This window comes from Chaetodon trifascialis, chromosome 11, assembly GCF_039877785.1.
Source record: "Chaetodon trifascialis isolate fChaTrf1 chromosome 11, fChaTrf1.hap1, whole genome shotgun sequence".
NCBI classification, from domain to species: domain Eukaryota; kingdom Metazoa; phylum Chordata; class Actinopteri; order Chaetodontiformes; family Chaetodontidae; genus Chaetodon; species Chaetodon trifascialis.
In genome coordinates this window covers 5,754,732-5,772,489 of record NC_092066.1, presented here as the reverse complement: position 1 = coordinate 5,772,489, position 17,758 = coordinate 5,754,732, and the positions used below count along the sequence as shown (strand labels likewise).

The window sequence follows — 17,758 nt, the reverse complement described above, 5'->3', positions numbered from 1 at the left end:
TCATCAGTCTCCATTTATTTTTCTCTAATCTAACGCTTTAAGTTCTCATCATTACATTGAATTTGTCTTACCAACAGTCCAAAGCCCAAAGACGTTTATATATTATATTATATTGCTAACTCTCGCAGATGCCAGTTCATTGGAAGGAAGAACAAAAAGTCGCACCTATGATTCGCGCAGGTATCATGGGGCAAATTCTCATATTTAAGAGGCTGGAAAGAGAGAATCTTCAGGACTTTTGCTTGATAAATACTGAATTCATGGTTAAATGTTACGTTATTTTGACATCAAACCTGAGAAGGTCCTTTCTTGGATGGTGCAGATTGTTAAATAACACAATGTTATATCAGTAATATATGCACACAAAGATATGCATGTACAGATCTACAGTATGTAATACCACAAAAAACGTCCAGATGTAAACATGCAGCTGCACGTCTGCGCTTGATGTTCAGTCTGAGCGACACGAAATAAAGAGGAAAACAAAATGTTCACAAATTGAGGTCAATTTTGGCACTTGAACGTGAAGTGAACCTGAACTGTCGTCAGAAAGCTGCTGAGGGTGATGCTGTGATGAATCCCAGCACATAGCATCTTCATCCCCTTCCTCGCTGGAAATGGGTCGTGAGTAACACTTCCCCTCGGCAGGTTTCATTTCCTGCGTGCCTCAGCCTCCTGAACAGAGAACTGGGTTAGACTCTGCGAGGCTGCAGCTTCAGACGACTCCGGAGAGACGCAGCTGTGAGTTTCTCACATGCATTATGTTAAAAAGCTTCACAATGCACCAGATTTACAGAGAACAATCAGCCGACCATAGAAAGCGCCCAGCGTCCTCTCTGCACTTCACAGCGTCAGCAACATGTCGGGGTGCGTCTCGCCTTTGGACAGTGAGTTGTGACGCCATGCTGCTGCTGAGGCCTGTGATGTCAGGTGGCTGAGTCTACAGTCGTCAGCAGCGCTTCACGTCCGTCCACTTGTGACGCTGTGATAATTGTCCCCCCCCCCCCTTCAGAGAAAATATGGCACTAGAAGCAGCAGATGGATGAAGAGGCAATTTCTCTTACAGTTTGTCTGAACTACCGCCAGTCTATTTCTGGTTCCCTTATACTTTTCTAAATGAACCAGACCGGAGAGGATCGAAGGCTCGAGCTACAGATGCAGCAAGAGCGAGTTTGGTTGAGACGGAGATGTAAAGCTGAGAGTTGTGAGAGTAGACAGAGGTGACGCGTTAAGAGTTATTACTTTCGACAGGACAGATTTCCTGTTTCGGTCCTTGTGGCAGTGAAGCTATTAGAGAATTTAGAGTGCAGAAATACACCTTTTAGTGGTCCTTTAGAGCTGCACTCCACTCTGGGCTCTCTCTTTCTATTCCTGGGTGGAACACCTACTGTGAGGCTCCATTATACAGAAAACATACGCAGAAGGACATCTTGACAAATGCACAGATGTCATGCTGCTCTTAAACGCATCTCAGACGTAACGGCTGTATGTAAGTGGAAGCTCAGCCGGTCGATCGTGCCCTAAATGAGGAACAGAGTGGTTTTCTATAAGAGTAACATTATCTTAAGAAATATATAATGAGACTTTACTACATAATCATTTTGGTAGAAAATAGCAAACGTTAAGAGGCTGCTCCTGCTGGCATTGAGCGATCTCTTCTCTGTTGCTTAATGTGAGCATGAAGCTTTCTCATTTTTCTGTTTCTGAGGTTTTGCAGGCTTTGTGCAGCTGAAGAGGTGCAAGCACACCAGCGTCTGTTTCTATTTCATTGTCTTGTCAAGAAGCAGACGGCTCTCCAGCGTGAAGAGAGGAGCTGCACGAGCGTCAGGCAGCCGTCAAGTAGCATGATGCAGTTTTGAAGTCAAGGGTCTCCGGGAATGTGAGTAAGCATGAAGTACAGATTCTAGAGAGAAGCTTTTTTTATGGATGATTGGAGGTCCGATTTCATGATGCCACATGTGAACTGTCCACCAAGAGCTCTCACTGTAACACCACTGGTCATTCTTTGGCTCCTCTCATCAGAACAACACAGTATCTGAACACATTTTCTCCTCCTGAACTACTCTGAGGCGCCATATGTTCTCTCATTGCGATTATACCCCCTCGCGACATGAACCTCAGTTTCCTCCGGAGTGAATCTGTTGTGGTAAATCTGTTCCAGCACATCACAAAATCACCAAAGTGTTTTAGTGCGGCGCCTGTACGAGGAGAAGAAAACGGCCATTTGATTGGTTGTCACTAATAACCAATGTTCATGGTTTCCTACTCAGCTTCCTGCTGTGCTGCAGCGGCGCCCGAGCTGTGGCACAACATAATGAAGCATAAATCAAGTATCAGTCGCACCATAAAACAGAGTCTTACTCAACAGTGGGTCGTGTGCATTTAGATAAAAGTAGCTTCCAGGAAGATACAAGACAAGAAGTAGTCCATTACCTCTGGGCAAAGCCAGGCGAGCTGTTTCCCCATTCGCAGTCTTGATGCTAAGCTAAGCTAACCAGCTGCTGGCTGTAGCATTTGACACTCACCTCATTTAACACTCAGCAAGAAGCCGAATAAGTGTCTCTGTAAATAGCAAAGAGTTCAACGTTTAAGGGAAGAAATATCTGCTAATGTCATGATAAGCTTTTTATTAAGTTTTTATTGGGTGCAGTGGCAACACTGTCGCTTCACAGCTAAAAGGTCCCGGGTTTCATTCCCACCTGGGGCTCGGGGCGTGTCTTCCACCATGCCTTCGGTGCCTGCTGCTCGAGGAAAAAAGGGCCTTTCTGTGTGGAGTTTGCATGTTCTTCCCGTGTTCACCTGGGGTATCCCCCCCCCACTGAAAACATGGAAGAAGATCACCACCTGACCAATGGTGATGAAAAGAACTGGGCGCCGCTGTCAGCTGGCAGCCCACCGCTCCTGGTCTGGTGGCCGCGGAGGAAGGACTGACCAAGAAGCATGGCGTGTGCATGTAGTGTGCATTGTGTTGTGATGAAGTACTTCTCTGTTCTCCTCTTAAACTGTGAGGTATCTGCCACAAAAATCCAGTGTCATCAGTCTGTAAACTGTATCCAATACACAAGAACTACAGCGTAAAGACATTATCATTTTCTTCACTGACTGACCCCAAAAAAGCTTTTTATTGATCCAAAATGTGCTTCAGTGGAAAGAAAAGAGCAGCGTTTGCAGGAGAAAACACGCTGGCCTTGTGTGCAGCGTTGGAACAGTTACAGGTTACACCTACGCCTATCATGATGAAAAATAATGACTGTTCGGCAAACCAAAAGCGGCACATCTTCCCAGCTCATTCCTGTGTCAACAGTAACCGTTATGATCTCCGTCACCTGTGAAATGAGTGCAGAAACGGCGGCAGAGTGCTGACTGATCATATCGCTCAAAGCAACATTCAGTCAGGCCTTTGTGAAGGTCAGTGGCGTGGGTCCGTCTGACGCTCTCCGTCACGCCATGTGACTGATCAAAGACTGATCTTAACCTTGTTCATTCAGTATTTCTCACAAAGCGCGGCTGACCCTGCTCCACAGGTTGCTATGCCAACCCTTGTGGTAACGAGGGACCCGGTGGCTGATGTTTGTGGTTGTCTCTCTTTTTGGAGAAGCCTTTCTGTACGCATGAATCAGCAATAAAACCCCTGCAGATGTTCTTCACTCTGCCTGCTGGTATTTTGATGCTGATCTGTTGCATCATATTCCATCATCATCTGGCCCATAGCTGCTACGTTACACATACACATGCACACACACACACACACGGGCATACCCAGCCTCCAACATAATGACTGTTTATTTGTTATGAGTCGTCCTTGAGAAACCCTTCCTTCTATAAACACTAACAACTTACATCTTGTCTAATACCTGTAGTGATGGAAGAAGTACTGTGATGTTTAACTGAGCAAAGCAGCCATATCACAGTGTACAAATACTTGGTAACAAGTAAACAACCAGTGCATTAGATTTGGGGGATCTATGAGCAGAATATGGCAGAAATTGAATAAAATTTGTGCTATCAAAAGTATTGCGTTATTAACGCGTTAACACGCGTTTTAATGGCGTCATTTTTTTATCGCAAGATTAACGCTCTTTGTGACCTAGTGAACTTGTAGTTTTTTACAGTATAAGCTGTGGCCACTGCTAGTAACGTAACTACAGGATCCAGTTGTAAACCAGAAACAAAACAATAGACACGCCTCACGCACGTGTTTGGTCTTGCCTCCTCGCTAGCTGTAAAAGAGTAGGCTACTGGTTTGTGTGGATGTCAAGCGCGAAACGCCGAAATGGATGCAAACAAGAGTCTGAATGGAAAGTTTAGTTTCAAAAAGTTGCCAGATGAGTCGACTGACGAGACCAAAGTTATCTGTGTGTGTTGTTGGTGTGAACTGAGTTATCACCGCAGCACATCCAGTCTGAAATACCACTTGATGGCCAAACACACAGCGAATGCAAAGTCTCCGCCGCCTCCTTGTCAAAACCAGGCGACAATGGATGGCTTTCCACAGAGGCATATGGATGCTGTTATGTTCAAAGGAAACTTAACTTACGTATGTGAATGACTGCTCAAAGTGAGAATGTTAGTGTGAAATATAACACGACACACTGCTGTCAATAAAAAACATTTGCACAAAGCAAGCCGATCCACTTTTCCATGTTGATAACAGCATTAAAATGATAATTCAAGGGACATTTAGAATAGATGAAAATGTGCGATTAATCGTGAGTTAACTATGACATTCATGAGATTAATCGCGATTAAATATTTTAATTGATTGACAGCACCAAATAAATTATGCCTTTATGTTTGGCAAGAGGCAGACAGGAAAAGGGAGGTGTCACATGCAGAAAAGGAAGTGAACCGGCCTTCTTCTGCTTATGTCACTGTTTTTTATAAGTGTTCGTCTCACCGGCTGCAGGCTCTTTGGAGGGAAACAGCTTGTTGTCCAAAGTCATGCTGATGTCACAGAAGACCTCCTCCTCGTCTCGGTCGGCGTCCAGCTTGAAAGGAGAAAGAAAAAAAATCAGCTGTGATTCTCTCTTTACTCGTTCACACCTTCACATCGTGCTGAAGCTTAACAGAAATGACAGATACGAGATTTGAGCAAAAGTCGCGACCTGAACGCCACAAAGACGACGGACGCGCTCGGTGTGTTTCATCCAGAATGAGGCTGATTGTATGATCAAACATGAGACACGAGCTCTGATGTCGGGAGCTACACACTCGGGTTATTCCGGTATTAATCACACACAGAAGCTTTAATAATGCTGGATTAATTAGCCTCCCTTCTGTGTCATTTGCCCTCTTTCACGTTATTCAGAGGGCAGCTGGCTTCCTCTGCACGTACGGTATTCACAAATTGACCATGAAGAATCTGCTTTTGGGGCGGACGGGAGGCTGATTGAAGCAGACTTCTCCTCCTCCCTGTTCTGCTCTTTGGTCGTCCCTCTGCTCTCGATGACAAGCAGCCGAGAGGCGACCTTGTGCATAAAGAAGCGAGTGGACGTGAGACGCCTCCAGGTGTGTGATCCTTAGCAGAGCTGCTCACTCGACATGTAAACTAAATAAATTAATGAAAGAGTGTCAGCTGTGGGAGCAGAGTTCGGGCGATAAGATGAGGATAACAGCAGCAACAACCAGCTTCCTCCTGGGGTTTCCATGGCAACAACCTTAAAAAAGAGACACCGGTGTCTGCTGTCTGCTGCGTGGGAGAGTCCCCCGAGCCCACGAGGGCCCTGCTAGTCCACCTGCAGGAGAGGAGCGCAGGGGATGAGGATTTCCCGGAGAGCGTTGGCATTCAAAAAGCCATCAGAGGCACTCAGAGCTCACAGGAAGTGTCTGCCGTCACTGCAGCGTCTTCTTAAACAAAACATGTTCCTACTTCAGCGGAGCGGCTCCGTATAATCCATTTATACTTTACAAGAAGCTGCCGAGACTCCTCAGAGGAGAGTGTCGCTCCTCAAGGACAGATTAATAACTTTAACTTGTGGAGAAAAGCTGGGCTGACTGAGCGATTCGGTGCCATGACGGTGGCTCCTCAGCAGGACAAGGACCGGGCCTGATGTCATTGTTCCACAAACCCAGTATGATCAATAAATTTCGAGCTGTGCAACGTTTGAGCTTATCCATAATGATAACTTCCCCTGCAGTGCAGCAGGACACAGTGTTTATACTGGAGGGCAAAGTGATTCATGCACTGATGTTCAGCAGCATTTTTCTGTTGTAGTTGGTTGAGTTGGAGATCATTTTTAATCACAGTGTTTATTAAGGCTGCAACTAATCATTATTTTCATGATGGTTTTTTAGTCAGAAATCATTTCAGTGACTAATCAGATGCTGATTCAGTTTTTGACAAATCCCTAAGGACTCACATGATGCTGGGTGGAGCTACGATCCTGCAAGAGGACGGATGCCTGAGACTCCTAACCAGTCAGCGAGAACTGAAGAAGCCTTTTGGATGAGAGGCGAAACGTCTTCTAGAACCACGAACAAGACCAGTTGTCTTCGGAGACACTTAGAAGCATATGATGTAAATCAAAGCCAGTTGGGAGAAGACAGAAATCATCTTTATCGTGGAGAAAAGCCTTCAGTGCTGAACTTTGCTCTTCTTTCAGTGAAGAAATCCTCTCCAGCTCTGATGCAACCGATGCTACAGCAGCATCTTTGCTAACCTAGGTCGCCCCTTAGGCTACGTTTACACGGAAACGATCTGTACAGAAAACGCATAAGTGGCACAGCTCCCCACAGAGCGCTGATTGGTCTGATAACTTGAAGCCTGATGGATGGAGTCCCATGAATGAATGACTGAATCATCCTAAAATTCACCCAAAAATGCCTCATCCAATGAATTGTTTTACCTTCAGTTACTAGACATATAAAGTCTAAAAATCTTTTCATGAAGCCCTCATCACTGATCTCAAAGAAGGAGATGAAGGAACAAGTAAATCAGAGAAGTTTGAAGTCTGAAGCTTTGAGCTTAAAGCAGCAGCAAAAACCTGAAAAAGAAAAGCCTCCTCTGTACGTCACAACAGGACCGTCAAGTTTTTCCGATTTTACACGAAGCTCAAGGTCGTCTCGCTCTGAAGAGGACGGACAGACCACAAGAGATATAAGAACTACAATAGATATAAAAGAGCCAATATCAATTTCAGGATATTCAGTCTTATTCTGAAAGCGAGAGACATCTTGACATTCAGAACACAGTTGTTCATGCTTTCACTGATTAGCTATGATGCCTGTATCTCATTTATATTTCAGGAACAATGAACAAACACCTCATAACCATCCCTGGAGAATTAAGACACCCAGAAAGACAGAGCGAGCTGCCTTTTGTTTATTTCTATCTGCGCTGCGTCTCCCAGCATGTGGGAAGGAAGCTGCAGCTGAACTCACTCGGGGAATATTTAATTACACTGGTCCTTTTTCCAACAATGACGGGACAGCTTCAATTGAGGCCACAGCAGACTATTATCTCTCCCCGCTGCAAGTTCCAGTGTGCCGCCGCCGTGGAGGTGTTAAGTTGACTCATCCTGCGTGAGAGAACACACCTCCGTTGTGTTTCTGTACACAAAAATCTTGTTATCGTGCTTCAGATGAAAATCCCAAATCCCAGACTTTGCCTACAGGAAACTGACGACAGCTCAACAATGAAAGCGATGAGTGACTGTACCTCAGAGGTGCCGAAACTTTCTAACAATGACAGAAATGGGACGAATTCACTCAGCGAAATATTGAGAATTAATAGACTTGGAGACATGTGCAACGACTGCGTCGACGATGTGGAGTCATGAGTCACTGCGATTGTTCTTTTCTTGAGTTATGCCTTCCTGTATTGGACCTGACATTCAAAATGAAAGGATTACTTTCACACAAAAGCCTTTTGCTGAGCAGAAGCAATTAAGCCTCAGAGGTTATTGCATTCATTAGTCAAGAAACCACTGAGTCCTTCTCTGGGGATAATTACTGAAGAGCAGTCCAATCAGAAGTTTATCTCATTTTAAAAACTACTAAGCCAAAGTATTTAAAGTTCACACGTTACAATTTGTGTTCGAGTTTAGTCCATCAGAGCGTGAAGAGCTGAACATGTTACGTACGTGCGGCGCTGAGCGTCACTGCCGCCGCTCATGTGACGAACACATAGGACAAAGCCTCCATGTGGGCGCCGCTCCTCCCGTTAATGTGCTGCCTTCCACAAAGAAGATGCTGCTACTTGTTCTGTCCAGCTGCTCCTTTTACCGCTCGCTGTGCATCAGTGAGCTTACATGGTTAGTCCATTCATTCATCAGTCAACTGACAGAAAAATAATAAGCAACTTTTTTGATAGTCGATGAACAGTTTCAGTTATTTTTCAAGAAAAATCCATTAAAGAAATTGTCAAACTTTATACGATTCCAGCTTATAAAATGGGAGGATTTGCTGATTTTCTATATCATAGTGAATTGAAGGTGTTTGTGTTTTGGGCTTTTGGTCAAACAAAACGGGACTTTTGATGTTTCATTGACGAAACAATTAACCAATTAGTCAAAACATAATAATCTGGTTAAGTGATTATGAACACAGCCTTACTTACATGCACCTTGGCAGCAGGGTTGGAGCCGACTTTCTGCACTAAGCTGACAAATGTCAAATGAGACACGTGTTCTGTAATCGGGGCTTGAAGAAACCCGATTTATCCTGGAGAACACCAGTTGAATTGGCCATGCAACCAAGTTTCTAATTGTTTTTCTGCATGACTTCAGACAGGGAAGGTTTCACCATGAGGGCAGAGCCACCGGCTAACCGCTACCTGCGTCTGTCTGCTGTTTGGTGCTGAGCATGTGGTGTCCGGCGGGTTTTTAGAGCTGCCTGCTGTGGCTCAAAACAACGCCGTGAGGGTGAAACAAAACAGTAAAGCTGTGGAAAAGGAGCCGCAGATTCAGCTGATAATTCTCTGTGGGATCATCAGTATGATATATGTGACCTTAGCTTAGCTGGGGGGTCTTATTATGAGAAATATCCCATTACATTGCTGTTTGGTTTTATCCTTTAATGACCATAGTGTTAATGTCCTTTGTTCAGGATTTGCCATCAGCGATAGCGCCTCAATGTCTCCATGTCAACAGGAATCTCAGGATCGCCTGTCATTTAAAGCATGTGTGCTGCTGGTAAACAGACCGTCAAAGAAAGTCCCCCCATGTCACTTTTCATTTTTCGTACGGCTAATGTTTTCCTGCTTCCTGTTTTTCAGTTTTTAAACTCACATTAGAAAGAGGAAACGGGGATTTTCAGTTAAAGGCCATGTGAGAACATCTCAAAGGTCTGTTCACGCTCATCAACACAAACATGATGCATTCAAGGTCTGTGGGATTAAATGTGACAGAATACGTGTTGCTGTTCAGCAGCTGAGGAGCTGTAGGTGTGAACAGACGACACGCATCTACAGCTGAAAGAAAGAAACCTCTCGACACACAATCTCTGAGAATCCTCCACATTTACTGTAAATACACACGTAAACATAGATTGTTGTCTGCCAGGCTCTTGTGATTGTGCATCACTTGTCATGAAGCTGTTTTTTCAAGAGTGCTTCAGACCTTTGTTTTCTGAGACGTCAAGCCTGCGATTGCAGGGATCTGACAGGCAAGAAGTTAGAGGGAGTGACGGCCTGTGTCTGCGACGGCCTGTCGACGCTGCGGCATTACAAAGAGAGTAGTGACAGCAACTCACAGCAGGGACAATCCATCGATCAGCCCTCAAAATGTTCAAATCACTCAAGGGAGGACTGCGGACCTGTTTCATTCGCAGGTAGGGAGGGAGAGGAAATTGGTCATACCCAAAGTGTTATTAGAAAATACACAGGTCAAATTGCACAGGGACAGTGTGCCTGTCAGGGATGGTTAGGTCAGGAGCTGTAAGATATTTAATGTTCGATTTTGCTCAGCTCAACTCGGCTCTCAAAAACGATCCTACAGAAAAAACAAAACGCTGCATTGCACGCTGTCAAACGGCTGCACTGAAGAGACTCAGGACATCAGAACGGCTCACTCAGTGTGTCTTAATGAAGTCGCCTCCACTGGGAACGCAGGGAGGATGTGCAGAGATTTACAAAAGAGAGCAGGCTGCAGAGAACTTATCTCAACACGTTCAGACGCGTTCGGCTATGTTATCTGCACCTTTTAATGCTCCAAATAACACTTAGCAGCAACATAATTTCCTGTGAAGTTGTTGGAAGATGCAAAATTGAAAAAATAAAAAGGTTATTTGGGAACAGTTGACACATTTCGGCACAGTGTTATTAAACCACAGGCGGAGGGAATTGCTTTAGAAATTCAGCTGCTGGGCTTTAAACTTAGAATTGACAGATGGGATCACATTACACCTACTTTAACCTCCCTATGACGGCCGTCGGCTCACATTAGACTCAGCTCTGCAATGAAAGTCCTGAACTTCATGGTTTGTCACCCAGAAAGCTCCTTTTATCCTTTTTGTGCTTTCACCTGTCTCCACTTTAGCAGTTTGCCTCATTTCCCTCCCTGTGTTTTCATTTTGTTGTTTCCTTTTTGTTTTGATGCTGTAAAGCACTTTGCAACCACTGTTGAGAAAAGTTTACTCATTTTGGGGCAGTTATCACGGTGTCACAGCAGCCGCCACAGTTGGGCTTCAGCATCATGTACCAGCTGTAGTTCAATGGCAGATTCATTCATGCTGACGTATTTGAGAAAGGGTTTCAACATTTTCACAGTGAATTATGACCCATTATTATCAGCCTGTGTACCAACCACAGGATCCAATTCGAGCTCAGACCCCAGCATGTTCTGCATCTCATCCACGATCAGTTTCCTGTATTTTCGTGAGACTACCAGTATTTGTTCAGCAGTTAAGGCACAATGCAGAGACGGCAGGCTTGAATCTACAAGACAACCACACAGTAAATGCACTCTTTATAGTATTTTGAGTTGTAATGCCCAGGCTCAAATACTGATTAATGTGTCTCCCACAGTACAAAATATCTGCTTTTCGCTATCAGAGACGGTTAATCGGTTAACGAAGACGTTTTTTTTTCCTTTATGTAATCTCTTATCTGAAAGAAAACAGACGTAGCTTCGGGATGAATCATATTTTCTCTCTCTATTTTATCTGATTAAAGGCCGTAAGGACCCCAGAGGAAGAAAAACCCTTTGAGTCCTGTTTGAAACCTGGATCTAAGACACCTGGTAGAAAATCAGGGCTATTGACGATTCAGTATGTTGTACTGCTTTTCAAGCCTTAACTGTATTAACTGCAGCTGGGACCAGAATACCATCGACTGCTGACTGCTGACAGATGTGAATCACATTTAGTACTCTTCTGATGTTTTGAGTTACTGCCTTTAATAAACCCTGTTTGGCCTTCTTTCATTATACGACTGAGCTGCCAAAACTGTTGATTTGATAGACTTTTGAGATCAAAATTAAGCAGTGAGACGGTCTGCAGGAGACGTCTGTAAGTTAGCCGGTATCTCCTTGGCACTGAGTGGGAGGCTAGGCGAAACTATCATCTGAAGCTATCAGTGCTGTGGTGCAGAGCTCAGCCATGTGCACCATCTGCTCTGCTGCCACGTTGAAAACCCCCATCTGAAGCTTTTCTCTTTTCATTTCACTGTTGTGGAAAACAGACGGCTGGTGGGTAAAATTAACCTCAGTTGATGACAGCGCTCTCGAACATGAATGTAGAAATCTATACAGCACAGCCATGCAGCTCCTCTCTCACAGTCAGAGGCTGTGAAACGTCTGTGGCAGCACAGCCTTCGCCAACAACCATTAACTGTGAAGAGGACAAATTTTAACCTCGTGTTAAGAGCTTTTCTAACTTCTCTTGTCTTTTATTTCGTTTGGAGCTGTTATTGTTTTCCAAATGGAAAAATAAACTGTGGATGAATAACATCAAAATATCTTCAAAAGCTGCTGTAAAATATGACATTTACAACACTTTACAACACTGGCTGAAGTCTTGGTTCAACAAGTTGTCAAACATCATGGATTAATCACTAGTCGTCATCTTTTATGCCATTTTTTAAAGTAAAAACCCATACATTCACAAAAGAACAAATATATATATGTACAGTATATAATAAATATTGAAAAATCATCCAATTTCAGATCATAAAAGATGAATATTTCCTTTTCCTTCCCAATTGCTAATGTTGTCTGAACACGCAAGAATCACGAGGCTGGCGGGCTGAGCTTGTACAGAGGGGAGACGGATGGAAGAATGAATGTACAACAGAAAAACACTGCAAATATAAAGTATACACAGACGTGAGATTCATGAACTGTGACCAGTGAATACATAAGACAGCAATGGAAAGAGGGAGCCGGACAAGAAGGCAATAAGCAGAATATGAAAAGACAATATTCCAAAAGAAATTGGAAAAGATATCACAGGGGAGAAAATAGACTATATTACAATAAAAGTCCAGACACAGATTTAATTCCAGTGCATGGAGTCCCAGAGCAGCTGAGTGTGATTCAGCTCACTGACATTTTCACTTTCACTCTACAGACCACAGAAGGCTTAAGACGGGGACAGAGTTCTGACATCTAAACTGCAGGTTCTGACTTCTGGGAGGCGTCTGATTACATTTCCATTCTTCCTAACGTTACTGTGAAAGTCGCTGGAGATTATGCTGAGCGTTTGATTTTCAGATGCCCCCAGACAGCAACCTGAAAGCACGCAAACAAAACCTCTTTCTCACTGTAATACAGTGGAGGAGTTATTCAGTTTTGCTGCGAGGTCGACGGCGCTGCGCTGAGACTCAGACAGATCAATAGGACTCCCACTGGAAGAGTGGGCAGCCGCTTCCTGCTGGCTGCAGGAGCCAATAGCTCCATCAGCACCGGCCTCACGCATGCAGGGGTAACTCCATGCCCCTCTGCAGCCAACCACACAATGTAATGAGGATCCCAGTGGTCTCCAATTAATGCTCAGTCCTCTATTCCAGCAGCAACAGCATGTGCGTCACCTTACATAACAGCCACGAGCCTCCTCCACTTTGCTCTGTGCCTTCAGGTGTGTTAGGAGCGACTCTGAGTGTCTTTGGTTATGCGAAGATGATAACTGTGCACACACAAGTAACTGTGTATCCAAACAAATCAGACAGAGTCTGCGAATTTTCCTCTGCCGATTAATACACTATCTCTCGAACTATTGATCTATCAATCTATCAACAGTCAGGTCAAAATTACTACTGGGAAAAGCTGCGATGTATCTGACCAAGTGTTTGAAAAAGCACATGAACTTAGACGCTCCACATCAGCCAAACGGTCAAAATAATTAAATGCACATCTATCATCATCTATGTTTAACGTAAGTTGACTAATGTGATTCACTCTACAGTACAAATGACACTGCCTTTGTTAGCAAATCCATTTGTTATCATGGCAATACCACTGACATGCTTTTAAGAAGTGTCTTTACTGTACGACAGGTAGTCACCCAATGACATGAGCACGTAAACATCCCATCCCTGCTTTCCATCCCACGTGACACAATGATGGCCTTACTGTTCATCTGTGCCAGGTAATTAACTTTGAACACACTGCTTCCTCTGTTGGCACTGGATGTAAATCACACCATCCAATAGTAGGCTGCATTCACACCACGCAGGGAAATAAGACATGAATTACATCCACACTGTTCCACACGCTTACCGTGACAATGAGGCCCCTCTCCTGGAAGTATTTGACCAGAGGAATGGTGTTCTGCTTGAAGTTGGTCAGGCGGCGGTCGATGGCCTTGGGGTTGTCGTCCGGTCTTCCCTGCTGCTCGGCTCGTTTCTGCAGCCTCTCCTTCAAATGGTGGTTGGTGCAGGCCAGGAACACCACCAGGTCAGGGGTGCAGATCTACCAGGAGAGAGGAGTCGTGTCAAACATGACAGCCAAAGCTACACCACTCTGATTAGCCTCTGTTCATATGCGACGGTCACGGCGGGACCCTGAGGGTCTCAGCCTCAGAGCTGCAAAGTGGGGAACCAGAGAGCCAGCTCAGGGTCAGTCTCATTTTTACATTCAGTACACTCAGGTCAAAATGTCACAACTGCAATTCACACAAGACTTTTCAGCCATGTCTGAAGAGATGAGATGCTTTTTCAATTCCACTAGTTGAATTTCACTGGATCGGATCAGTACTGTCAATATTAAATATTGCAGCGATGAAAACAGCCTGCAGCGTCTCCACTGGTGATGCAGTTTTAACACAGGTGGGATTATCATTACAAAATGATACTACACCGTTGGCAGGCAAACACAGGCAGGTTTTCTTTGTTTTAGCTGATTTACTGTGATTATGGATGATCACAGGAAAGTATTTGAAGGTTTCTTTTTGTGACATGAGTAACAGCGAATGACATTTTAGGTGTGATCACACGTGCAGCCTTTTCCGTAACCATGACGGCAGTCTTCTATTTAGAGATCAGACGTGAGGAGGAGCCAGTTATGAAGTGCAAATCGACAGCTCAAGGTGCAGCATTCCCTCACATCGTCCGTGCGCGTGAATAACGGTGTGATTATTATTATTCTTCATTGCTATGGCTGCCAGAACCACAGAGCTTCAGCTTCATGTTGTGCTTTAACTCCTGCTCGGCTGCACGTATTTAAACAGCTTGTTCTGAAACAAGACTGTTCATGCATACAGGTGTTTAAAGCTGCATCATTTTTGGGTTTTTTTTGCACTCCGAGGCAGCTGAACAAGCTGTAATCACAATAACAATAACACAATAATACAGCAAACGTCAAGCAGTAACATTAAAGTTCTTTGACAGTTGTGTTTTGGGACACCTGTCTCATTGTCATTGTCCTCTATCTCTGTTTTGGTCTCCAGCAACTGCTCAGGGAAATATCTGCTAAATGCTGGTGTCTGTCTGCTATTTGATGCTCAGCAAGTAGGTTTTTACATTTTTTTTCTTCCTTAAATCTTCTTGGTGGAAGCAGTGCTGATGGTGAATGGTGAATGGTCGTCCATAAAATGCTCCATGGAGCTACAGGAATATTGATACTGATTTACATGCTTTCAGTCTTGTTTTTTCTTGGTGACTAAAAGGAATTTTAACCACCCACTAACCCACTGAGACACTAGCAATCAAGTTCTGAGCAAAGTTACCATACAGGAGATGATGTCACAAGTACGCCAGGCTTGCAGTGACTGTTGCCAAGATATAATAACAAGAAAATAAACAGCACTATTCTCATTTAGAGCAAAAGGTCAGGCAGCAACAACAGCACTGACTGGAGCCTGAATAATAGAGACGTAATTTGTGACACTCCGATGAGCTCGGCCGCTTCTGTTTTACAGAGTCCAACACACAAAAACATTCCTGAGTGACCGCCGAGCATGTAAACTAAGCAGGCTGACGTGTGAGCGGGTTATTTAAAGATCAGTGCAGGATGCTGTTATCTGTCTAATGCAAAGCAGCATCAAAGGGAAATAACCTGGTTTCTATGGTTCTGATCTCTTAAGTTGAGGCGCCTCCAGTCGTTCTGTGAAGCAGGAGGAAGTGTTAAATGCTCCCCTCGTCCTGAACCTGACAGCTGGTCACCCAGCTCACCACCACCGGGAACTTTGCTCTATAAAAAGCATCGAGAGCGGTTTATTATTATTCATACTCTGCCGTTTCTGCTTCGTTAGATGAAATGCACGTGATGAAAACTCCAGAGTCTGCCTTTGATCTGGCGCGCTGCCAGAACCAAGAATAGCTCCAATGGTGTTGTTTATCGAGGCGCACGCCACTCCGGCAGCGGGACTCAGTTTTGACGCTGGCGAACCAAAGTTTCGGTTTCCATGGTGACCACACTCGTTTCTCAGGTTGTGCTGTTCATGTGGAGCGGCAGGCAGATTCCACAGCTGAGTGTAATGACAACGCGCTGTTGGATTTATCATCATTAAAAGGTCTCCAGAAATGTGTGACCACCATATCGCATGAGAGCCTATTTTCTAAACAAGTTTTAAGGCCGGCAGTACTGTCCCTGATGCTATCTCTCTTGCTTAAAAGCCAGGAAATGTTTGGTAGGCTTCCTCTCTAACAAACACACACACCGTCCTAAAAACACATGTTGACCTGATCGCTGTGCCAAACACGACAGGTAATACCCTTCCACAGGTGCTAAATGCATACAATCAAAGAAGGAAATACACAAGAAATAAACGGACCAAAGCAATTCAAACACTGAAAAGATGACATGTGGCTTCCTGTTCGGCAGCAGATGAAGGTCACCATCCTTTATTCATCCTGTGCCTTACAAAATATAGCCTTTGTACTTTATAGCATTCGAGGAATTTATCTCTTCACTCCTACATTTAATTTAGTTTGGTCGGAACCACTATGGAAATATATTTATACCAATTTTTGGATTTTGTTTGGTGAACCGGACTTTACGTAAGATAAGAAATGAAAAATTGTTTAAAAACAATCTTTTTCCAGCTGTTTAAACTTGCGTTAATCATGATGGACTCTTAAGGCGACCATATATGAAGAAACAGCTGATTGGGCATCGGCCCAGGCGACTGTTTGTCTTTGGTTAATTTTGTTCTGCTTTGCCTTTCAAAGCATGAGGGGCCTCTGACTATCAGACATCTCCATCTGTCTCCATAAGCCGGAGCGTTCTGGGTTGTTTCCTATCTACCATCCAGCAGTTCTCATGCAGAGCAACAGACTCTTTATTTTCAGATGTCTCGGGCAGGTTTGAATGGCATTAATCTTACTTGTCCAAACAAACTGACCTAAAGCAAACACATCATTTAAATATATTTCCCCAAGCGCTCCTGAACCTTATGGTCATGTGTTAGATACGAGCAGGCAGCTGGTTCAGTGTCGGGCAGTAACAGTTCATCACTGATTCATCCACAGATTATTAAAATGTCAGAACATTGTGAACATTGCCCATCACAATCACTAAAATCTAAGATGACACCTTCAAAATGCTTTTATCGTCCAGCCAACAGGCAAAAACCCAAAGATTTGAAGTTTGCTCTAACGTGAAACAAAGACAAGTATGTTGGGTCAAAACAATTCCCTTTCCATTGTAAAAGATTACAGATTCTCTCTTTAACCACTTAAACATAGATAGTATCTTGAATTGTGGTTATTTTTGTTTAATCCGAGTGGTCCAGAGTCCAGTGACCACAAAGGTTTCGTCATCATCATCTGTGATGCTGATAAAGGATGAACCTCAGTGTTCAACCGTAAACAGCACAGATTTTGTAAATGTCACCTTCCCACTTTTCTTGCTTGTTCTTTTATCAGGTTGCAAAGTCACAGAAAAGGAAAACTTTTTCTTCAGTAAAACTGGAGTGCTTTGTAAGCTTGCTGAAAGAAGAATTACATAACACGACTGTCTTTGCAACGTCCCCTTAAGCCTCCAGAAATCTCAGTCTCACAGGAGGAGGCGGATGAAGCCATGTGCGCTTGCAATATGCAGTAATGAATTCTTCTCAAAGCACAAAGTTTAATTTCTCTCTGATGTTAGAGAGAGATGTGCAGAAAGAGTTATGGCATCCACGCTGAAAAGGCCGCACAGTGACGGATGTTATAGAAGCATCATGATGGACAACAAGAAAAGACGACAGCAACAAGCAGCAAACTGATCGATGACCAGCCACCACCTTTGGCCAAATGGCACAGCTATGTTCCTTATGAGTTACTGTCTTGATTTTTGTCTTCATTGATCACTTAACCTTGTAGTCTATGAAATTAGACAAAATAGAGAAAATTGCTGGTTTTGTCCCACTGACAGTCTAACATTGAAATATATTTAATTTACAA

The 17,758-nt window shown here is 43.9% G+C and overlaps 1 protein-coding gene across 1 annotated transcript in view; it reads right to left on the bottom strand.

Annotated features, from left to right (window-relative positions):
- The window catches only part of ak5 (adenylate kinase 5), a 70,712-nt gene that overhangs the window by 30,374 nt on the left and 22,580 nt on the right, over positions 1-17,758 (bottom strand). Inside the window, exons 6-7 of the mRNA XM_070973544.1 lie at positions 13,653-13,844; positions 4,898-4,988 (exon numbers count right to left, since the gene is read on the bottom strand). Of these exons, the coding sequence (XP_070829645.1) occupies positions 4,898-4,988; positions 13,653-13,844 (283 nt within the window). The remainder of the gene's footprint in view (positions 1-4,897; positions 4,989-13,652; positions 13,845-17,758) is intronic.